At 36.4% G+C, this 25,955-nt stretch overlaps 1 protein-coding gene across 1 annotated transcript in view; it reads right to left on the bottom strand.

Moving 5' to 3' along the window:
- The window catches only part of LOC140147890 (plexin-A4-like), a 165,071-nt gene that overhangs the window by 39,739 nt on the left and 99,377 nt on the right, over nt 1-25,955 (bottom strand). Inside the window, exon 5 of the mRNA XM_072169669.1 lies at nt 24,954-25,145. Coding sequence (XP_072025770.1) covers nt 24,954-25,145 — 192 coding nt within the window. The remainder of the gene's footprint in view (nt 1-24,953; nt 25,146-25,955) is intronic.

Genomic DNA, 25,955 nt, shown 5'->3' with positions numbered 1-25,955 from the left:
TTGCCACTTTTGAGCATTAAGTCTAAATAGGTGTTGATAACTCAAATCTGACAAAGGACTCTCTCAAACTGGGTGTGAATTAATCTACACCCGCTTGACATATTACGACTTGATCTCTCTCTCTCTGTCAACTCGATGACAAATCTCTCTATAACTCTCACACAGATGCCCCCGTAAGCTAAAGATTTTCCAACGAACTTAAAAAAACGTCAGCTAAAAAGAAACTTGATGAATTAACTTTTGCGTTTTGTCACCTATGGTTGAATACAAGAGGAGAAATGTGACGTGAGTTTTGTCATGTTGTGCCCTAATGGGCTGTTCCGGTTATAATCCACACACCCCCTATGGAATATATGACTGTAATCTCCTACACAGGGAGTGTGAATTTCAAATTGGCCTACCTGAATAGGCGACTCCATTTAAAATCTACACCCCCCCTGTGTGGGCGATTAAGGTCATGCCTTCCATAGGGTGTATGGATTTCAACAGGAATAGCCCAATGGCGTATCCTTTAGACAGTTGAGCCGTAAATATGTTGAATGGATTCAGCCGCTGCTTCACCAATAATTCATGTTTTTACTTGCCTCTCAATGCATCACCTCATGTATAAACTGTTTGCATGTTTTTCAAATACAGTGTTAAAAGCTCTATTTTTAAATTTGAAAGAAATTTACCTTGCAATGATTCTTCTTTTTAGAATGGCGAAAAACAATTGTCACTGAAGGAGCGCAATTACTGTCGCTTATGGCATACGTTACTTTTAAGGTAAGGCTTCAACTAAATCAACACTTCACTACAGTCACAAAACTGATTTTGATAAGCATAATTTTAAGACACTATGGACTTTGGTAGGGAAATGCACAGCTACCATGACTGGTGTTTTTGTTTATTTATTTGTTTGTTTGTTTTTTGATTGATACGAGAACAAGAGTTGAATCTTAGTATTATTTTTAATGTCAAACTGGACTGAACATGAATAAAGAGTTTAACTTTGATGCTACACTTTTTTTTTTGCTCACCGGAAATATCCACTCGTATAATGGACAAAACATACTGGGCTATTCTAGTTGGAATCCATACACCCCATATGGAAGACATAAACTTAATCTCTCGCACAGGGGGTGTAAATCTCAAAAGGAGTCACCCATTCAGATAACCCAATTTGAAATTCACACTCCCTGTGTGGAAGATTAATGTCATGTTTTCCACAGAGAGTGTATGGATTTCAACTGAAATAGTCCATTGGTTCTTCCACTTTAGTCACTCCACCTGCTGATTTTTGTTCTCATTCTGAAACTTGTAATTTTTGATGTTGATTGTGCCATTGTTTTGCTTTTTCAAAATTTGAGATGATTTCTGTTCTTTAAAACTGATTTTCTCCTCCCACCCGTAAGTATGATCAAATATAAGACAAGTGGTAAATGTAGTTCAAGTACTAGAACATTTTGCCCAAAATTTACCAAAGAACTAATCTTATGTAACAATATTTTGTAGTGCACACATTTTCAGATCCTGTTGAGCTCAAGATCTGACAAAATATAAAACTTTTTTTCATCTGCCCCACATAACACATGCAAAGAACGAAATCTTATGAAAATCTAGAATAAAATCTTTCCGGGTTCTAGAAAAGTGAGAACATTTGAAATGTCACCAAATAAAATGTTCTAAATACATAATTTGAAATATTAACATGATCAGAAAGACGACAGGTCTACAGCGATTATATCGGAACTAGGTTAGACACATAGCCAGTTTCAATCAAATACGTAACATCAAAAATTGATATTATTAGCATATCAATAAATGTCACAAGCGATCTTTATTTATTCGTCACATAACTTCCAGAAATTTTGATTAAAAGTTAAGATTTGCATGATTGGCATACAAAGGTTTCATTTTTTTACAATCATAGATGTGTCACTGTGCTCTGAATTCTAACTGGGAGCCTTGTATTACAACAAACACCTAGTACGATAAGAGTTGATTTTTGGAAGATGGTGTGAAATTCTAAAACCATCTTAACACGAGCACCAAGGCAATGCAAATCAGTGCAAAAAATAGCAGCAGAGATGCCACTTAGTACGGTGACATCCCGCTATCTCTAAGGTCCGCTATCTCTTAAGGTTCGCTATCTCTAAGGTTCGCTATCACTAACGTGTACAGTCTATGGAGATCAGAATCCCGCTATCTCTAATAGAGAAAAGGGTTTGCTATACCTAAAAAAAGGTCCGCTACTTCTAAGGTTCGATATCACTAATTTAGAATAAGGTTCGCTAGTTCTAAGGTTCGATATCACTAATTATAAATAAGGTTCGCTATCACTAATTTAAAATAAGGTTCGCTATCACTAATTTTGAATAAGGTCCGCTATCACTAATTTATTGAAGGTTACGCTATCTCTAAGGTTCGTTATCACTAATTCCAATAAAGGTCCGCTATACCTAAGGTTCGCTATCACTAATTTTGTTTCAGGTTCTCTATCCCTAATTAATTAAGGTTCGCTATCTCTAAGGTTCGTTATCACTAATTTAGATTAAGGTTAAGCTATACCTAAGGTTCGTTATCACTAATCTTAAACAAGGTACACTATCTCTAATTTTAAATAAGGTCCGCTATCTCTAATTTCAAATAAGGTCCGCTATCTCTAATTTTAAATAAGGACCGCTATAGCGAACCTTATTTGAAATTAGAGATAGCTAACCTTATTTAAAATTAGAGATAGCGAACCTTATTTAAAATTAGAGATAGCGAACCTTATTTGAAATTAGTGATAGCGAACCTTAGAGATAGCGAACATTTTTCAAAATTAGTGATATCGAACCTTAGGTATAGCGAACCTTTTTCGTAATTAGTGATAACGAACCTTAGAGATAGCGAACCTTAGAGATAGCGAACCTTAGAGATAGCGAACCGTAACCCTTAGTACCAGTCAAAAAGCTTGAAACTGATGGAAAACAGCTGAAATAGTGAGTATATTAAGGTTCAAGGTCCCCAAATGAACTGCAAATAAATGAAGTATGGGAAACTTGAATTCAGGCAAAAGCCTGGAAAGTGGCATCTCTGATAGATGCATCAAATTACTTCAAGTAGCCCAATTTGGGCAATTTCACATGCAGAATCATGCATGTACAATATAGGTGGCAGAACACTTCATGTATACTATATTTATACTACTAAAGTCATCAAGTTCGCAAGTTACCGTACTAGTAGTTCATCAATGCCTGCATCGGAGTTCACACGTTACTAGTAGTTTGTCAATGCCTATTATCAGGGGTAGATAGCTCATATGTTACAAGTAGTTTATCAATGCCCACATCAGGGGTAGATAGCTCACATGTTACAAGCAGTTTATCAATACCTAAATCAGGGGTAGATAGCTCACATGTTACAAGTAGTTTATCAATACCTACATCAGGGGTAGATAGCTCACATTATCAATGCCTACATCAAGGGTAGATAGCTCACATGTTACAAGTAGTTTATCAATGCCCATATCAGGGATAGATAGCTCACATGTTACAAGTAGTTTATCAATGCCCATATCAGGGGTAGATAGCTCACATGTTACAAGTAGTTTATCAATGCCCATATCCGGGGTAGATAGCTCACATGTTACAAGTAGTTTATCAATGCCCATATCAGGGGTAGATAGCTCACATGTTACAAGTAGTTTATCAATGCATATATCAGAGGTAGACAGCTCACATGTTACAAGTACTTTATCAATACCTAAATCAGGGGTAGATAGCTCACATGTTACAAGTAGTATATCAATGCCTATATCAGGGGTAGATAACTCACATGTTACAAGTAGTTTATCAATGCCTATATCAGGGGTAGATAGCTCACATGTTACAAGTAGTTTATCAATACCTACATCAGGGGTAGATAGCTCACATTATCAATGCCTATATCAAGGGTATAGCTCACATGTTACAAGTAGTTTATCAATGCCCATATCAGGGGTAGATAGCTCACATGTTACAAGTAGTTTATCAATGCCCATATCAGGGGTAGATAGCTCACATGTTACAAGTAGTTTATCAATGCATATATCAGTAGACAGCTCACATGTTACAAGTAGTTTATCAATACCTAAATCAGGTGTAGATAGCTCACATGTTACAAGTAGTATATCAATGCCTACATCCGGGGTAGATAACTCACATGTTACAAGTAGTTTATCAATGCCTATATCAGGGGTAGATAGCTCACATGTTACAAGTAGTTTATCAATGCATATATTAGGGATAGATAGATCACATGTTACAAGTAGTTTATCAATACCTAAATCAGGGGTAGATAGCTCACATGTTACAAGTAGTTTATCAATGCATATATTAGGGATAGATAGATCACATGTTACAGGTAGTTTATCAATGCCTATATCATGAGTAGATAGCTCACATGTTACAAGTTGTTTATCAATGCCTACATCAGTGGTAGATAGCTCACATGTTACAAGTAGTTTATCAATGCTTACATCAGGGGTAGATAGCTCACATGTTACAAGTAGTTTATCAATGCTTACATCAGGGGTAGATAGCTCACATGTTACAAGTAGTTTATCAATGCTTACATCAGGGGTAGATAGCTCACATGTTACAAGTAGTTTATCAATGCTTACATCAGGGGTAGATAGCTCACATGTTACAAGTAGTTTATCAATGCCTATATCAGAGGTAGACAGCTCACATGTTACAAGTAGTTTATCAATACCTACATCAGGGGTAGATAGCTCACATGTTACAAGTAGTTTATCAATGCCTATATCAGGGGTAGATAGCTCACATGTTACAAGTAGTTTATCAATGCATATATTAGGGATAGATAGATCACATGTTACAAGTAGTTTATCAATACCTAAATCAGGGTAGATAGCTCACATGTTACAAGTAGTTTATCAATGCATATATTAGGGATAGATAGATCACATGTTACAGGTAGTTTATCAATGCCTATATCATGAGTAGATAGCTCACATGTTACAAGTTGTTTATCAATGCCTACATCAGTGGTAGATAGCTCACATGTTACAAGTAGTTTATCAATGCTTACATCAGGGGTAGATAGCTCACATGTTACAAGTAGTTTATCAATGCTTACATCAGGGGTAGATAGCCCACATGTTACAAGTAGTTTATCAATGCCTATATCAGAGGTAGACAGCTCACATGTTACAAGTACTTTATCAATGCCTACATCAGTGGTAGATAGCTCACATGTTACAAGTAGTTTATCAATGCTTACATCAGGGGTAGATAGCTCACATGTTACAAGTAGTTTATCAATGCTTACATCAGGGGTAGATAGCTCACGTGACTGTTACAAGTAGTTTATCAATGCCCACATCAGGGGTAGATAGCTTGCATGTTACAAGTAGTTTATCAATACCTAAATCAGGGGTAGATTGCTCAAATGTTACAAGTAATTTATCAATGCCTACATCAGTGGTAGATAGCTCAAATGTTACAGGTAGTTTATCAATGCCTATATCATGAGTAGACAGCCCACATGTTACAAGTAGTTTATCAATGCCTATATCATGAGTAGACAGCCCACATGTTACAAGTAGTTTATCAATGCATATTTAGGAAATGATCAGTGAAATGCCCATAAAACACAGTGTTAAGACAAATCAGCTCATCATTTTTTATGAATTCAGTAAAAAGATGGAAAAATATGAATGAATATACAGCTGGCAGCTGCAACTTTCAAAGACATTATAAGCATGACATGGAACACTTCTCTTACCTATAGCAGACAAGTCATAAGAAGCCCAATTGGGCATAAAATCCCTGACAGTGGCAACATGGTTGCTGACAGGTGCTGAATAACCTATGATGTGGGCATTATAAGAGAGTGGGCTTTTAGCATGTTTAATACTACCTGGTTTATTATAATAGCTGGGCAGTCTAGAAAAGCTATGAAAACTATTAGGTTTCACTATGATATGAAAACCATCTTGATAAGGTATGATTAATATCATAGTCATCGTAGTCAATGAAAGAATACAAGGAATATGAAGTTCTTAATTTTGTAAATTGCTTCGCAAAGATGTGAAATGAGGATTTGATAATCCCTCCTTTGTTAACTAAGAATGAAGAAAGGATTTTAAGCACCATCTATATTCCACCATCACTATATTGCAAAATCCTGTCGAGCTTTTTTTTCTGCAACAGCATTACATGATACAGCATACGAGATCTATTGAGGGGCTCAAGATTTTTTTATAATTTCTGCATTCTATATTGTACACATCAGAAATATATGACACCTGGCAGCTATTGCAGAGGGGGCCATATCAGCAATAGCTGCTCTATAAATATTTGACAATTTCTGCATTCTATATTGTACACATCAGAAATATATGACACCTGGCAGCTATTAAAGATGGGAATTTCTTGCTCTCGATATATATGTGACCGTACACCACGAATGAGCCGTAAATGTCCTCAATTGTATTCTGAGTTACAGTGTAAAATGGGCATGAAGGTTAAGTATTCATAGGTACCTCAATTTGGTGCTATGTGTACCTCATTTAATGAGATACACGTAGCACCAAATTGAAATACCTATGAATATGACCTTCATGCCCATTTTACACTGTAACTCAGAATACAATTGAGGACATTTACGGCTCATTCGTGGTGTACGGTCACATATTGCTTTCTTTTTGTTGTTTTCTTAAAAATGATCATCCAACATTGATTTTGAACATCTGTAATCTGAGATGTACTCCTGTGATTGTATTACAAACTTTAACTTGTTCCCAGGGGGATGGGAATTTGATTTTGAATTGGGTGGGGTTGTGCAGCTGAGATTCCAATAAAAAAATCATACCCCAAAAATAATACCAAATTTGATGACAAAGAGGCTCCAGAGTATACTAATTTTCTATCATTTCTGCTCAAAATTAGACTAAATTAGCCCAATTCTTGAAATTTTGATAAAAAAACAATGACAAATCTGCACTTTTTTCCCAAATTATGAACAACTTTTAATAAAAAACAATGACAAATAAGCGTTTTTTTCCCAAATTAAAAAACCTCTTTAAACCAGTTTTCTAAAAGTTACTACCTATAAATTTGATACCAAAAAGCCTGAAAATGCACCTAAAATCTGCCGCACATCCCGTACCCACTTGTCAATCCCTCGGGCAAATTTCACCTTGCTATGATGACGAAAAACTCATTTCAGCAAAGGTCACACAAAAATCCTGCTCCAATTTCTTCGCAGACGTGATATCGCAGCAGACGACATGAAGTATATATCAGGTATTAGTTCGGTTCCGCAGACGTGATATTGTAGCAGACGACATCACATTGAGTATATATCGGGTATTAGTTTTGTTGACCATCTACAAGAAAAGCTTTGCCTATGCATGAGTCAGATCAAGGATTCTGAAGACACATATCTATACTAACTTTGAGCATGATGCATGCAGTGTATAACGAAGCTGATCCACAAATGCATCTTAAAGATAGATCTGTAGCTTCTGATTTTTACTTTTTTTCCACTAAATAACCTTGGAATTGCATTTTATAGTCATGAAACTGGATGAGTCATAGAATTGTTTTGTTCTGTTATTCTCTCTGACTGACATTTCATTTAAGACTATTTTAGTTATTCATCTATTACAAATGCTGTCAACCCAAGAAAATGTCTTTTTGTACATTTTCTCTAATAGTAAGACACAATGTGTTCCTTTAGTTACAGAAAAAATTCAGTTTACTCTTTGTTTTCCTTCAATTTAAGCATCCGTTTTCATCTTTCTTGAGAGAGAAAAAATAGCATTTCCTTTTGGCTAAGTTTGTCATGAAACAGCTGTTTTCATTCACAACCTCAAATATTTTGAGTGAAATAATGCTTTTTAGCGACTTTTTCAACATAGCAAAAAGAAGAAAAATAGTAATTGTTTTCGCTAAAACCTGTTCTCAGAGTCCATGACTCACAGCTCTACTTTTACTCACGGCCTGAAATTCTTCGTTGAAAAAATGCTTTTAGTGACTTTCTCAAAAACAAATAAAAAAAAATTTTCACTCAAACTTGTTCTCATATTCTGACACCTTGACTCATTTTATATTTGAAAATATCTGGTTTGATCTACCTTGCAAGAATATTATGCAAATGGTTAGGATGCATGACATCCAGTGATTTCAAGAGCATCCTTGGGCTATTCCAGTTGAAAGTCATACCCCCTATGGAAGACATGACCTTAATCTTCCACACAGAGAGTGTGAATTTCAAACAGGGCTACCTAATTGAGTGACTCCATTTGAAATCTACACCCCCTGTGTGGGAGACTGAAGTCACATGTCTTCCATAGGGGGTGATGGATTTCAAGTGGAATAATCCATTAGAAGATGCATCTATATATATCATTCCTTTGCTGGGTGTGGCATTTCCCATTGGATATTCAGCAGAGGAGTTCTGCACTATAACAAGTGCACTGTAAATATCATGACATTGCCTTCTCCATTTCAATTAAGAAACCTATTCGCTGATTATTTAATGCACTTTCATAGGTCAAATTAATCAACTATTTTTTTACATAAAAAATCTGCTCCTGATAAACAACAGTCTTTTACAGAAAAAAAAATATTCAGAAATATTTATATACATTTTTGTGCACACTCGTATATTTGCTTCTTTTTCAAGTTAAAATATGCTTCAACATGAAGCGTTTATATCACTAACAGTTGAAGTGACAATCAATAAGACCCCATTTGTGACCTACCAACTTTCCAATTTGATATGCCCAGTAAACTAGAGATGATGCGGCTTCCTCGCCCGTGTGTGAGCTAGGAGGGAGAAAGCTCGCTAGCAGAGAGACGAGATTTTGAAGCTAGTGTGGCATCTTTATGTGCTGTATTAGCTAGAATGTTTGGCTTGCTATTGATTATATCTACGGGCAATTTATGAGGACATCAAGTCCAAGTCATATAGAAACGTGTTTAATACTCAAACTTGCAGAAATAAGCCTGATTCAAAATGGGCTTCATATTCCAGGTTGCCACAAAGTTTTTTAGCAGCCCATTTAGGCTATTTTAAATGGTTGACAATTTGGTTTTGCAAATTTCAGGGGGGTTTCAGGAGGCTGCAATCTTATAAAGGTAACTTTTTCCCCTCTCATTTGTCAATTTTTAGCTGAGCTATGGCCAGCTCTACAATAGTGTGTATTCCTAACATACTGACTCACTGTTTGTTCTTGCGCCATAGCTTGGTGGTCTTGCGTTATAGCTTGCTGGTCTTTTGCAATAGCGTGCAACAAAAATCTACAGTTAAAGCAATTAGCAATGCGTCTGATTTTATATAGTCACAATGTGCTGAAATCTTGCCTGCTTTATAACCAGCATGCATTCCAGCATGCATTGCGGAATAAACACAATTTAGTGCAATACTGCCAAAGCCCCATAGTCCAGCTATAGTACAAGAACTACCTTAGTTTAAGATTTTGAGTGTCCAAAATTCTGTATATTGGCCTTTATGTAGTTTTATGACTGCATCATTGATCACCAGTCTGATCAGTCACTTTTTAAATTGGGAAAATCAGTCAAGTGGTCTTCCAACCAATTGAATAATTTCTTTGCTGAATTCAGTAAAAGTACCAAAAAAAGTTTGCATTTTGGGTGATTTTCCCCTTTCACTTGAAATTGGGCTACTTGTAATGCCACCAGACCTTGAAAGGTTGCTTGCAGCATAGGAAGCAACTCTGTTTGCACTCAATGTTGGAAAAAAAGTAAAAAGCTAGAAGATGAAGAGGATGGAGCAATGCTGAGATGAAAATACCGTTTATGGAATATCCGTCTCAGGTGTACTGGTTAGAGTAGTCGCTATCGGTGTACAAGGTTCCCAATTCAATATATGGAGCCCCTTGCTGCTGAGTATTGATTGACACTCAAAGAAACCAGAATTGGTAATATCTTTATATTAAATTCAGGTTCTTTGAGGAACTGTTTTAAGTAAGGTACATGAACCATGCAAGTGGTTTATCCCTTTGGAAGGAGGGTTTAGTCATGGTCGTGTGTACAGAGTCTTAACTCCCAATGAGTGGTATTTCATGATCTTAAAGCCATAATGTGTGATTTGCTCCACAGCAACGCCCTCAATTTTTTTAGAATTTCTACTTTTTGCACCATTGTAATGGCCATTGGTGTACATAAATGCCATGTGAAACACTAAGCCTGAAGTGCTTTAATTACAGTAGAATTTAACATTTATAATAAAACCGGGTCGACCCGATTTTATTCCGAGCTCACCGACTAGTGCTGAATAAATACGTCGCCTGCGTGTGTATAGTGAATCATTGAATAAGTGACGTACCATATAAACGGTATGCATATCGCTATTCGTAGTACATCTTGTTTGTACATCCCATCAGCTGCGTGTAGCTTGGCAATAATCATGAAAAATAATACGATTGGCGAGATTATACACGCATTGGAAGCACTGTATGTCGACTTGACGCATAAACTGTGTGTATATCGTTATTCGTCTTATACGTCTTGTTTAAATCCCATCAGCTGCGTGAAGCTCCCGATAATTATGACAATTATTATCGGCGAGCTAAAATACACGCATTGTAGGCGCTGGAATGAAATACCAATTTTCTTCGTTTTACCTCATTTGTTTGGCTCAAAATTAAAAGGAGGCAATGCGATCAGTAGCTATCAGTAGCTATCAGTGAAAACTAACATTTAAATAGGAATCTATTTTTTATGCAAATCACACATTATTGATTTAAGAAGGAAGAAGACTTCCATCAAAGATTGTGGTTATCAAATTTCTCCAGAAGTAACAAAATGACCTACAAAACCCTCCAGTGACCTTTGACCCAAAATTTCATTCACCCTATATGAAACATGTCTGTGCTTCTCATGACAAATTAGGATGAATAGTGGGTTTAATTTGCAATAATATAATTTTTGTCACATTAACAAAATGACATTACATGACCTTTTGAGCCCAATCTGTGAGTATGTACCTTACATGTCGCTTGAATCATGGATTATTTTATCTAACATTTAGTGCTTTATGGATTTTGACGTGGTAAGACGTATATTAAATAGGTTTTAACAAAATAAGCGTTCAGTATTGCTCAACATTGTATAAAGCACTCAATTATCTCAGCTTGAGCTCGCACAGCTTTGATATGAACTAGAAAGGAAAAAAAAAGACACAGGTGTTCTGTTTCTCTTGATCACCAGATACTCTCAACTCCATAGGCTTAGTTCAGGGAACCCTATTCAACAGTGATATCCCTCATCTTAACCTTACAGTGTTGTGTATGAGTTTTAGCACCCAATTCATCCAAAGGTCAATCAATGACCATACTGGTATATAGATGTAAATGAACTGTGTCCTTGTAGATTAGCACGTTGTGAGATTATGCTTGTATGTTTGGCTGCTTCTTTGCTTGCTTGCCCAATTACATTACCTTGCTGTCACACCTTGCTTGTCTTCTAACTTAATTTACAATGATTGCAATGGCAGAGAAAGAACCATACCACGTTAAGTAAGCCAAGACTAGTCTCGTTATGTTTATGCAACACCGAGCGCTTAGCGTGCGGTTCAAGGATATACGTAGGTGTCAATTGAAAATACTAGGAAATGGTGAAGATATGAATTTTCCTCTTCTTTTGTTTTAAGGAAAAGCTCGAAGATAACACAATCCTAATTTCAGGCTTAAATCCTGAAAACTTAATATCATGGGTGATTATGCTAAAAAAACTTAAATTTCATGAGCGATTATTTTTGACATTTTGACACGTTTCAGTTCATAAATTGTGCCTAGCAACAATTCCAGTTCAAGGCGGATCATCCCGGGACTATTCAATTTGAAATTCATACACCCCTATGGAAGACACAACCTTAATTCTCCCACACAGGGAGTGCAGATTTTAAATAGAGTTGCCCCTCATTTGAAACATTAAGGGGGTACTACACCCCTGCCCAATTTTGTGCCTAATTTTGCATTTTTCTCAAAAATTATAGTGCATTGGTGACAAGTAAGATATGTATATTATAGGGGCAAGGACTACAACTACTGCACTGAAAATTCAGCAACTCAAGACAAGTAGTTATTGATTTATTGATCAAATATTGGTTTTCCCTCATTTTTGACTGTAACTCCACAACTGTTGTCTGTGCTGAAATAAAATTTCCTGTGCAGAAGTTGTAGTCCTTGCCCCTATAATATACATATCTTACTTGTCACCAATGCACTATAATTTTTAAGAAAAATGCAAAAATAGGCACAAATTTGGGCAAGGGTGTAATACCCCCTTAAATGGATGTATGCCATGTTCACCCGATTACCTGATTAGTGCCCTCTCCCTCAGAGATTCCAAAAGTGTCTCAATACATTAATTAACAACATACAGGCAAAAATAAACAAGGCAACCAAAAGTATCGCAGTACATTAATTAACAACATTAAGGCAAAAAACACACACGCCATCCAAAAGTGCCTCAATACATTAATTAACAACATTAAGCTTAACCCTGGAATTATGAAAACTTTCGGGCCTCATAACTGCTAAATTGTTGGTCTAGAATATATAAAAGTATACATATTTTAAATGGCAAAGACTTTATGAATTCATCTGTGAGGTCAAATTTGGGCCAAAATGCTCATTTTTGGCCCAAAGACCCCAAAAAAACGTTTTTGGCCCACTTCTTTTTCGTTAAACATAACAAAAAATTCTTGTGCGTTTTTTTTTTAATTTTTTTAATTTTGAAATTTGATTTTTTTTTTGAAAATTAAAGCATTTTTTGCCCATTTTTGGTGCAAATTTCTCAAAGTTGGTCAAAATTCAAGAAAATTAAAAAAAACAGCTCCTAGATATTTTTATCTAGTTTTTAAAAATTAATAATAAAAAAAATTTTGGCCCAAGAATTTGACCTCATAGATGAATTTATCAAGTCTTTGCCTTTCTAAATATGTAGGCCTACATGTATACTTTTATATACTTTAGACTAACAATTTAGCAGATATGAGGCCCGAAAATTTCCATAATTCCAGGGTTAAGACCAACCTTAAGACAAAAAAATACACACGGCAGCCGAAAGTATCTCAATACATTAATTAACAACATTAAGGCAAAAAACACACACGCCATCCAAAAGTATCTCAATACATTAATTAGCAACATTTAAGGCAAAAAATACACAAGGCAGCTAAAAGTCCCGCCAAAAGTGTATCAATACATAAAAGGCAAATCAAAATACAACTGGCAGCCTTTGAATGTACTTATATACATCTGAACTCATCAATTTTTTGGTCTATATATAATTTTTTTCCTTTTTAATTTGCTCTTAAGTAGATAAGGAAACCATTTTTCTCATCCAGATTAAGAGTAGAGACTGAATTTGTCAAAAAATTCTCAAACAAAATGAAAAATTAGATCTCGTATTCTGACGGCATACGGAATTGCTTGGCGGCAGTGTTATGGGTATTTACTGGCGTACGTCATGTAAAGCTCCTTCAGTCTGTGGCTAATGTAAGAAGGAAACGCTACTTGCATTTTAAACAATTGACCTAATTATCCCACTCTAAATCGGTGAACAACTTTTTATCTTCCTCTTTTCATTCGCTGATAAATTGTTACGGCAACTTCTCTATCAACTGATAAATAGCTACTGCACACAAGTGGAATGTATGTTAGTAACTATAAAATAGGTGATGACAAGAATGGTAAAAGAACGAGATGAATGAAAAGAAGATGAAAAGAGGATGAAAGAATAAAAGTGGAAAGACTATGAGAAATGATTAAGAATTGTTACAGCCAGGTGGAATTGAAGGATTAAATCAGAAGTGTGTGAACGTCAAATGTTTTTAATGAAGGCAAGTCTTGTGGTGTTGTTGTTGATGATTTAATGTGTACTTATTGTACTCACAAGTAAATAATAAAAAGATTAAAAGGATTGAAAGAATGATAGAAACAGAGTAAGAAAGAACAATAGAAAGACATCGACAGAAAGAACAAAATAGAGAATGATCAGATGAAAAGGAAATTTAAAGAATGAAAGATTTAAGAAAAAGAGAGAAAGGAAAGGAGAACAGAAAGTGAGAGAGAGAGCACGAGAGAAGGAAGGGAGGAAGAAAGAAAGAAAGAAAGAAAGAAAGAAAGAAAGAAAGAAAGAAAGAAAGAAAGAAAGAAAGAAAGAAAGAAAGAAAGAAAGGGAAGGAGGACGGAATTAGGAAGGAAGAAGTAAGGAAGGAGGGAGTGAAGGAGGGAGTGAGGAAGGAAGGAGGGAGTGCGGGAGGAAGGAGGGAGTGAGGAAGGAAGGAGGGAGTGAGGAAGGAAGGAGGGAGTGAGGAAGGAAGGAGGGAGTGAGGAAGGAAGGAAGGAGTGAGGAAGGAAGGAGGGAGTGAGGAAGGAAGGAGAAAGTGAGGAAGGAAGGAAGGAGGGAGTAAGGAAGGAATAAGGAAGGAAGGAAGGAGTGAGGAAGGACAAAATAAATAAAGAAAGAAAGAAAAATAAAGAAAGAACGGAAGAAAAAGAGAAAGGGAAGAAAACAAAGAAAAAAGAACGAAGATCAAAGGAGAAGGAGGAAACAAGACGGACTGCAAACAGCGATCCACAGAATGGGCAAATGTAAGAAAAGAAGGATAAAGAAAACTAGACACGGTTAAAAACAAAGCTAAGTATGTTACGGGGAACACTTGACTAGGTAGGATGTTTTGTGTCATGCTCTCTCTATTTGTAGTTAATGTAATCTATATAAGACTATACCCAGCAGGTGAAGATATATGGGTGCATGTGGGCAGGTAGAGTTGACTTCCTAATCCAAGCAAAATGTCAATCCTCACGGCGAATACCTACAGTAAAATAAATCAAAGGGCTCAATGAGATAAAAGCTTTCTTTAATGCGCTGTCTTAACCCTGCAAACCTAACGCAACTTACTTAATTAAAAATCGTCTATGTGAAATGATCTTTGTGGCAAAATTCATTACCAAGTCAACAAATAACTATTGTGCGTGATATCTTGAGCAAAATTGCTCTTATGGTACTTTTCTATAGGTATGTCATACAATATAACATGCCTTAGGTTAGCCAGTATAGCTCTTCCGTAATTACTACATGATCCCGGGAATCAAGACAACAATTGGGGTATTTCAAGAGTCAATATAATAATAAAAGCACATACAAACCTTTTCTTTATTTGCAATAGGCAAGATACTGACTGACAGTTGTATGCCATGCCTACCCAATACTGTTCCAATTTAATACAAAAGGTTAAGCTATTATTGCTAACCTTGCTTATAAAGTTCATGCTACTTTCTCTGTTATTAAATGTGCTGGCAAACTCGGTGTTGACTAAACTTCTTAGTATCAACATACAGTAAATCAGCGGGGAAAGAGCCTCCACATATCCCGGCCACATATACCCATGCTAATGACGTTATAACCTGAGCTCCTATAAGTTGGTACTTCTGGCACTTAGTGACTTACTGAGGAGGTGCTCATGAAACACATCCTATGAGAACTACCTGCCGATTGGCCAAAATGAATATTGTGTCCAATTTTGATCCAATCAAGGAGGGTATTAATAAGATCATCTGCAAATGCAAGTTTGACCATAAATAATTTAAAGCCTAGTCATAATTGGCAATTAAAATGAGCATTTTAAGTTATCAACCAATCAGAAATGCTATTAGATGGCCAGTAGAGTGTCCAGGGGTTTAAGAACAACTGGACACTACTCAAAAAACTCGAATTGACTTGTATATAGAAAGTGAAATTAACTTGTAAGTTTCCAACAAAATATTACTACATCTTGACACTTGTAAAGGAAGCCCAAGGTACCAGGCAGCCAATCAAGCCATAGTACAAAATCTCAATTTAATCAACCCTCGCATAGTGAGCATGAGTCTTGCACTTTTACTGAAAGTGTTGCTATTAAAATAGCATCACTTTCTTTTTTACGCCTTCTGCCTAGCCGGCAAAATCTCACAATTTTGACTTTACTTTGCTATAAAAGTTGATTACGTTAGGATCTTAAGATCTCACATACACCACAAATTAGATATCTAGACATGCCCTGTTTGGTGTTTACCTGTTGTGCTTCACAGAAAAAAGCAGATCAGGCTATTAGTACAATAAGTAGAAATTTTGATTTGGGCTAAAATGTTCATCAGTTATGATAGCAGGGTGTAAGACTGCCACAGATGTTCCAGATCAGGTAATAATTAATGCTATTTTAATATCATTAATTATTACCTGATCTGGCACACCTTTTCTTCTATTTTCTTTCAAAAAAACTTCAAAGATATGCATAGAGAACATAATGTGCTCCAGACCTCATAGTCATGAACACAGGATGACCAAGCTATTGTTTTTCCTAGTTTGGAGAGATCAGACAAGGGCTGATTTCACCAACCATAGCTGTTGCCAAGAACTGAGTCGCTCCTGTTAAGAAAACTAATATCTTACGGCAAATTTTGTACAGATTTCTATTGGGCCAGCATTTTGTAGCATTATACCTGCAAATAGCCCAATTGGGAGGTTAGACAGCAATGCTGGCAACGACAGAAAGAACCAGGTGTTACTCAGGTACATACATCGCCAATGTTTGCTTGGCCAATTACATTACTTAACACAGACATAGTAGCCATATAATGCCTTTAATTTGATCTGGCACATGCATCCAACCATGTTGTTATGTCAAGAACATGCTCCTTCAAAAGAGGCCAATCTATCTATTTTGAGAGCCGCGAACATGATGCTTCATGACCGCGAGAAAACAAGAGAGACGTGACCGATAGAGTTTGAGGCTTATGTTCTCTTTTTGACTTGCCGCCAAGTTTTTAATTGCACATGAGATGTAGGTGGAGGGAATTACATGATATTGAGGGAGATATTCATCAAAACAGCAAGTTTTGTAGGCCTAGGTGAAACGGATTTACAGGGACTCAACTTGACTTAACATTTGGTGGCTCTTGAGTCCAGTTGTGAATTTGTTTCTAAATCACTCGATAACTGCACTGCAACTCGTATGGACTGCGCCCAGCAAAAATCCCTGTCACAATCCATTCATAAATGCACAGATGAAGAAGCAGAGGCAGTGTTAAGCATTGGGGGGGGGGACGGGGGCAAAGTGAATTTCAGGGAGGGAGAATCAACAAATTTTGCACAAAATTGCTGCATGAAGTGGAAATTTTCATAATTTTTGGTTTTTACTGGGGGAAAAACTCAGCAGCGTGCGCAGGTTTTCAAAAGTCGATGGGCACAGGTCTCAATTCCCCCTACTGTTCTAAAAAAATTCCGCCATTGTAGTGAATACATCATACCTTAGTTATTGGTTCACACTTGGTTTGCACACCTGTTAGCAACCCACTGACTTTGTGTTGCGATCATTTTGATCATGGTTCTAAACACAGATAGTCTGATCCAGTTGATCTGGCAATTTTGATGCTGCACTACGACAGCGAATAAGGACTGCAATTTGTATCCATCGGATTCTCTAGCTTTTATAATATGCATCTTGTGAAGTTTTATTTCCATTATTGCTACTAAATTGAACCCATATGACAATGGGACTCGGATAAAGGCCCAAAATTTTTGTGTGCATTTGTCCGTCGCGATAAATGCTGCATTTTCCGTTATCCATTGATATAGCTTTTCATTCGTCACTGCAATCTTCTGCTCAAATGGTTAGCTTTTTTAAGAGCTTTGTTGTTCATCTCAATGTTTGCCCATGCAGCACATTTTACCATATCAGAAAAACGCTTCAGCATAATTATCACTGCATTTGTCGTTACGTCAAAAAGCATGCAAAATATTGAACTATAAGCAGGTCATAACAGTGCTTTCATGATGCAATGAACTCTAGTAACATGTTTAGTTAATTAGTGAATCTATTTACGCCAATTTTCAAAAAATAAAATATACAGTAGCCTATCAGTGCTTACAATGAATGCAATGAACTTTTAGTAGCAGTTTTAGTTAATTTTATTTAAAGCAGTAATGTGATAAGTAGCCCAACAGAGATGCGACTCAATATGTGTAAATTAAGTTATTTTATCTAGAGCCTGTGTGTAAAATGCATGAAACAAGAAGTACAACTCGGAGGTCAATCTCATCGCGCTATTCAAATGAGGATCAACCCACTAATCATGTGGAAAATGCAACGTGCAGGAAAAGTATCATTATACACTTCAAATTGAGGCACTTACTTAACAAAATTAATGTTTCATTAAGAAAAGAGATGAGTTTCACAGATGATGAAGAAATGGGTTGGGCCTATTCTGGAAAAATTCTAAGAACTCCTTTATTGATGGTACAGTTGGAATTTGGAGTATCTGGCAATTAAGGAGCCGACATTGTCAAGTCTAGCAATTTAAGGGGGTACTACACCCCTGTGGTAAATTTGTGACTATTTTTGCATTTTTCTCAAAAAATAATAACACACTGGTAACAAAAGTTATGTAATATTATTGGGGCAAGGATCCAATTACTACAATGAAATTTCAGTGACTCAAGACAAGTGGTTCAGTATATATGATCGGAAATGAGGTACATCCCATCGGTACCTTATTTCTTATCATAAATAACGAACCACTTGTCTTGAATCACTGAAATTCCAGTGTAGTAATTGGATTCCTTGCCCCTATAATATACATAACTTTTGTTACCACTGTGTTATTAGTTTTTGAGAAAAATGCAAAAATAGACACAAATTTATCAAGGGGTGTAGTACCCCCTTAAACTAAAACTGAAAATTGCATCATTATTTCTTAAAGACACTAAAACTAAATTACAAAATAAAGTGGTTGATAGATGGAGAATTTTGCTCTGCGGATTTTGATAACTCATCAGGTATGCATGATCAACCACTTCATTGGGCAATTTAATTTTAGTGTCTTTAAGGGCTGGGGTATGAACGTTTGGACAGTATTTATTTTGGGACATTAGAGCACATCAGACATATCGAATTGCATTCTGAATACGAAGAATGTCATTCTGATATCAAATAATTTTGAATTTTTGAAATTAGCAATTTAATACACATTTTATGGCAAATCATTAAAATTTGATATTTTTGATATTTAACAGTACTTGAAGTAAACTTTATAAATCTGATGATTTATACTTAAAGTGTATGTAGGTGGGTTGAAAAGCCGATGATCAATTGAAAATTTTGACCTTTCGTATTGAAGATATGGATTTTTTTTCCAAAACACCCAAAAAAATTAGGTCTTTTGGGGAAAAAATCCATATCTTCAATATGAAAGGTCAAAATTTTCAATTGACCGTCAAACTTTTCCTCCCTGCTACATACACTTTAAGAATATGTCATTAGATTTATATAATTTACTTTGAGGACTGTTATATATCAAATATTTGAAAAATATCAAATTTTTATAATTTGTCATAAAATTTGTATTATATTGTGATTTTCAAAAAATGAAAATTATTTGATATCAGAAAGACATGCTTCGTATTCAGAATGCAATTCGATAGGTCTGAGGTGCTCTCATGTCCCACAAAAAATACTGTCGAAACGCAATAAACGCTCATTTTAGATCCCTTAAGAAACTGCCTTTATGTTTTAAGTCTAAAACATACTATTGTGCACAGTAGACTTGTAATGTTTTATCCAAAAGCAGCTAGAATAAACCATAAAGTTATATACAGTCAGAATGTGCAGGTTTCAACCATTTCCCTATAGATGGCACAAAGAAGGCGGACCATTCCTGGTTCCTATAATCTGTACCTGCCCCCGAATGGACCCCAATGGAAAAAAAAGCTTCACAAGACACTTTCGTGAGTTATCTAGAGTTGTCAACTCGAACATTAAAACAAAACAAACAAACAAACACTTCTGTGGCAAATCCTAGTTGCATCCAAATTGGGGCCATATGGAGAGAAATGCTTCAGCAGTAATGATTGTTTCTTCAAGGAAGTATATTTATACTTTCTGTGTTAAGTACAGCAGTACTTTCTGTACAGGCTGTATCCATCTGATTGGTAACCATCAGTGGGAACAGCCCATTAGTCGGAAGGGTGATTAGTCCAAAAAGGGTTTAAGTTAGGGTTTAGAGCATTTTGAGTCAGGATTAGGGTTAAAGTTAGGAGAAGAGTTAGTGTTAGGGTCAGAGTTAGGATTAGAGTCAGGGTTATATTTAGGGTTGTGTCTAGGGTTAGGGTTAGGATTAGGATTAGGGTTAGGATTACAGTTTAGGTTATAGGATTGGGTTCAGTGGCGGCGCCAAGGGGGGCATCATGGGGCAAATGCCTCCCAGTCAGAACTCTTGCCTCTGGCCCAAAAAAAACCCAAAATTATGAACATTTCCACTTTTTGTAGCAATTTATGCAAAATTGGTTGATTTTGCCCCCCCCCCAAAAAAAAATTCCTAGCGCTGCCACTGACTGGGTTAAGTTTAGGGTTACGGTGAGGATTAGGGTTGGTAACTACGTTATCAAATTTTTGGACTATGACTCTCCAGACTATCGACCTGTATCCCCCATCTGTTACCAGTGATCAAGGACAAGACTACACTTTGAAAAATAAAACACAAAATCCACCTATTTGAAGAATAATGTTACAGAAGATCATAAAGCCATAAATTCTGATTAGTTCAAGAGATTCGAATAATGTACTTTGAAGAACCCTCTCACAACAAGTTAATAGAGAGGAGTCTGACACAAAATACCATGGAAAGGGAAAAGAAGGACAATTCGATCTATGAACATTGCTGTAGCATATGGCCAGCACAACATATACTTTTGCATTAAGATCAAATTAACCTCCATTGTCTCACTCCACCCAGGTGTATAAATGGGAACTAACATAATATAGTGCTGGCAAGGTAAAACAGACTCATTGTGGAGGAGGAATAGTAAACCCCCAAAACAAGTTAATTCAGGGAGTCTGGTCCAAACACTAAGGAAATAAAGATTAGCCCTACTATGGGGCCTTTTATTCACACTATATCAGAGAACCGCTAAAACCCACAAACCTCTCAACCCAAAAATTCTGGGGAATTAGCAGTCACTGGGTTTAGCAGTTCTCTGGATATAGCCAGGTTTTATGATATAGCATGGTTTTGGATCACCACAGTCAAAAGGCCCTATACTAGTAGGGCTAATAAAGATGGACACTAAGAACATTGATCTGGTACACCCTGTAACTATACCAAACCATTGGGTACCAATCTTTTTGATACAGCCTGTATACGATCTACTTTTCACACCTTTTCTATCCTCTTCTCTTTTCATTTCCCACTCTGTTGCCTCTTACCACCTGCAAACCATAGCATTGGGAGAATGCAAAAAGGTCGTAACCGACAATAGAATACAAAACACACTTACAATACACTTGCATTCTCCTCGTAATGTTACGCTTGTCAATTCTAAATTGAGTCGTGCTACTCACAGACAATCAATATTTAATAGAGCATTTTTCGGTTTTCCAATCAAATCTGCCAATGTGGAACACTGCCTGGGTTAATACGACACATTTTTCGCGTTAACTCTTCAAGTGGTTATCATTTTGACTTTGTCTATAGTACATTAACCTAATTTTCATTTCTATTATACTTTGCCACAAAACAGGTCGCAATCTATTTCGATTAATTGTATATTCTATTTATAAAAGCACTTGCTCTAGAAATTTGTTACGTTTAATAAGCATCTTAAGAGTCATTTTGAGATATGGAAACAGACAGCAGGGCAAGGTCAAAACCACGAGTATCACAGCTCCAATAATGGCCCTTGCACAAGGTTTTATCATTTTCATATTCTTGGAATTGGGCTGTTCAAGTTGAAATCCATACACCCCCTATGGAAGACATGACCTTAATTTCCCACACAGGGAGTGTGAATTTCAAATGGAGTTAGGGATGAAATAATAACTAGACCGGCGGTTGACCACCAGTTCCATCCGGTTTCCATTGTTTAGAATTAGAAACCGGCCCCCCCACGGTTGGAACTGGCGGTCAACGGGTCAACTCCCGGCTGAGTTTTGATTTTGTCCCTTACCTGAATGGGTGACTCATTTGAAATCTACACCCCATGTAGGAGAGTAAGATCATCTTTCATAGGGGTGATGGATTCCAACTGGAATAGCACATTTGAGACAGAAGACTACATTATGTATAAAGATTTTTCTATAATTCACCTTTCTGATTCTGTATAAATTGATCTGCAGATTATTGTAAGGTAATGAAGGTATTCAGATATGAATCAGACCTGAAACTTACCATTTGTGAAAAAAGAGGAAAATACTTTTAAAAAGAGGAAAATAGCACAAAAACCATGCTAAAAAAGCTCAAATTGGGCTGAAAATAACAAATAATGCGTAAATTTCAGGAATAAAAAAAGAGGAAATCAGCTAAAAAGAGGAAAAGAGGAAAAGTTTCAAGTCTGGATATTTCTAGCGGTTCTACAGCACCTTTAATACTGCATGTGTATGTTTATGTCTGGCTAATATTGGTTGATTAAAATTCAGCTCAACTTTTGTGGTCCTGATGGTCTATGAATTTTTAATGGTGGCAGAGTGGATGAAATGTGCCAACAATAGGGTGATTTTTCATGTTTATGGTGTAGACAGGGACCTTGGGCCCCAAAGCTCTCTCCCTTGCCAGGGCCAGGTTTACCTTTTGGGGGCCCTGGGCCAGGACAAAATTTGGAGGCCCCCCCAAACTCATCATCTAAGTAAGGTATGTGTACGTAAGTGGCCAAGTTTTAGGTTTAGGTATAAGATCAACAGTAGCAGCGGAGGCATTACAATTTAGAGGCAGATGAGCATAGATTTTACTTGAAAATTTGCACGTGAAGCGTGCGAAAAAAATCTCAATTCAGACTATTTAGCCCACAATTAAGGTGAATTTTGCTATATAACGGGCCATTGCATGGCAAATGCGCAAAATGTAGCAATTTTGCCCTATTTTGGCCCATGAGTGACATGGTGTTTTTGGCTAAAATGATGGAGAGGGCAATTTTGGGCCACCCCAAAATTTTTTTTGGAGGAACTGGGCCCGGTCCTAACTGGCCCAATGGTAAATCCGGCCCTGTCCCTTGCTACAGCAATGCAGGGATGGGTGAGGGTATCTATAACAAGAGAAGTTCATTCTAGACAGCATTTGGTAAAAATGGGTTTCATTTACCATCATTTTATGAGGGGGGGGGCTAATTTTGCCAGAATATATTGCATGGGTAGTCTAGGCTATCAAAAACTAGCATTTTGTTGTCAATTTTGTTTTGCCTGATCATTGCTTGATAAATTTCCCCTCAAATTGGTAGATAAACAAATTGGATTGTCGTAGAGAGTATTGCAGGAGAACACGTATATCTCAAACACTAAGTACAACCTCCTTAATGATATTGCCCCATATTAACGCGGCTGTGTACTCTAGCCATTGTTTCTTTCTCAAAATTGAGTTTTTTTGATATGTTTGTACCTTGTTATGTTTTTTATAAATACAAGGAATGAAAATCCAGATTTATAAACTCCAACTGCAATATTTTAAGGATTTTATTTCACTATTCCACTCGTGTTTGAAATTGAAAAGGAAAGAAAATCTTTGTTGTACCAGCAAGGTACACGCCACAAGAACAACTCATCGCGTTATGTGTCGCGCAATTTGTTAACGCACAAATCGCTGACGCGATACGCTGCGCCGCTTATCTCCATGCGCGGCGCATCTTATGGAAACACCACGGAAGCACTGATTTCACAAAAACCTAGTGGTCAAATGGCTCCGTTTTAGCTGATAAAATGTGGGTTTTTTCAAGTTCTTTCCCCGATTTAAATATCAAGTTATGAATGGATTTCGCTCAAACTTCTCAAGGGGCTGTGGATTTACCCGATGTTCACGTAATATAAGTTACAAAAACGAAAACTGTCGCATTCTCCTGTGAGATTCGATGAAAGTGCAAAATGTGACCACTTTAAACTTCAACGGCCATTATTTCAATGTTCATTTTCTCGGTAAAATGACGATTTAGGTACACGATAACTCAATAAATACAGCATCTATAGGTAAGCAAATATGATCATCGTAAAAAGCATGATCGACTCAAGAAACGGTTTTCTCATTTTTTTATATTTTGGTCTATTTCCGATTTTGGGCATCATTTTGTGCAAATAGGCGTTTTGATTTTAAAAGTTCATTTTGATGCCTTATATGGTCAATATCTCAAAAAATAAGGCCAATATCAAAAAAATAAAAAATTTTTTGGAATGGAGCCTCAAGATTGAGCTAAAAACAAAATAAAATATTTTGGAAAGAGTGTTTTTTTGTTATGATGTACCTAACAAATATTGCCAAAAACTCACGTTTTGTGATTTTCTTCAAAATTGTTGTTTTTACCCCAAATCTGTATTTATATTAAGATTTATTGATGTCTTGCCTTCATAAAAATGTATACTTTTATATGTTTTTGCGAATAATTACAAAGTTATTGCACTTTTACTACATGCATGTCTGAGAGTACACAGCCACCTTAAACTCAAGTTATGCCAATCAATATCTGAAACGTCCTTTTAATTGGGCACATTATACTTCATCCTCAGACCACCATGAAGAAACGCTCCTTTCCGGCCTCATTACCAGGTCAATTCCTCACATCTTCATCATCAACATCATCATCATCATTCCTTTGCACAAAATCGACCAAGCGGTAGATTTCATCCACATGGTCATCATCAGATGGTATCAGATGGTATCTGACAGAAATGAGTCATAAATTGGGGAAATTAATTTTGAGAAAAATCAAATCATAAATCAGTTTCTTTTTATTTTCCATTGACTGATGCAAACTAGTATTAAATACAACTCTAATTCAAGTTTGATTTTCAGCTAAATCTTTGTTAACGGATGCGATTGAGAGGGTAAAAACGTCAATTTGATCTCGTCCGACTTGGATCTCATTTTTGCCCTAACTGTAAACCTAATCAATCCACGAAGACAGAACATTCTCGGTTTGCAATATAATTACCTTTAGTAGATTCCCCAGAGCGGTCCCAACAAATGCTATGGTGTGCATCCGATGTGTGACGGTAATTATAGAGGCCGGGACCACGTCTTGCCACTCCACGACTGCTGTCGACGTCAACGGTGTTTTGGTATCGGCATACTGGTAGTTGAGTGCGTTGCACTGCTGTCCCACTGCAATGTCACGATTGACTCCCTGCATTGGGAATAATGTGTGACAATGTACTATTACAAAGTGTGCCAACATTCAAACAAATTTTAACTCCAGTAAGGAAAAAAGCAGTATATACTGTGCAACTTACTCACAGATATTGCACATTTATAGTGTTGTCTGGAATATGAACTCCCGTATGAACTATACTAATTTGGGAATTTAGATACATCTGGGTACCTTAGCTAAACTCTCTCTGCACGGCTGTCGACTGCAGACAACAAGTTTCAATTTTTTTTAATTCAAAAATTTCAAAATTGTAAATTTTAATGACCATATTTGGAATCAGCATGAAAAATGCATCAAAATGAGTACAAACAAGACTAGTATTGGTTCAGTGGTTCTTAAGATAGCTCTTGATAACTTAAAACTTTTTGAAGTTTATATGGCTAGCACACAGAGCATTAATTTGGGATTTTAGATACATCTGGGTACCTTCGCTTAAGGGCAAGGTATGGTAAATAACCTAATAGAAAACATTTTGAATGAATATGATATCCTGTGCAACATAATAGTATTCAGGGCATTTTTGTAACAAGTTTACATTGTAAATAATCTAGTATTTTTGATACAACATGTTCAGGCATCCTGGGGCCTTAGCATGTTGTGGAACATCATCAGCATATTGAAAAGCTACAGGGCGTCCAAATAAAACTGTGCCAACAATAATTTTTTTGTTGCTTCTTCAAACTATTGTGTCTCAAATGCAAATAAAGTGTCTTGCAATGTTGTACAATGCTTGTATAACTATGTATATGTATTTTTTTGGAAATTCACATAATTGACACAAATATT

Source organism: Amphiura filiformis, chromosome 3 (genome assembly GCF_039555335.1).
Source record: "Amphiura filiformis chromosome 3, Afil_fr2py, whole genome shotgun sequence".
Classification (NCBI taxonomy): domain Eukaryota; kingdom Metazoa; phylum Echinodermata; class Ophiuroidea; order Amphilepidida; family Amphiuridae; genus Amphiura; species Amphiura filiformis.
The sequence above is the reverse complement of the archived record's forward strand: the minus strand, read 5'-3'. Positions and strand labels throughout refer to the sequence as shown.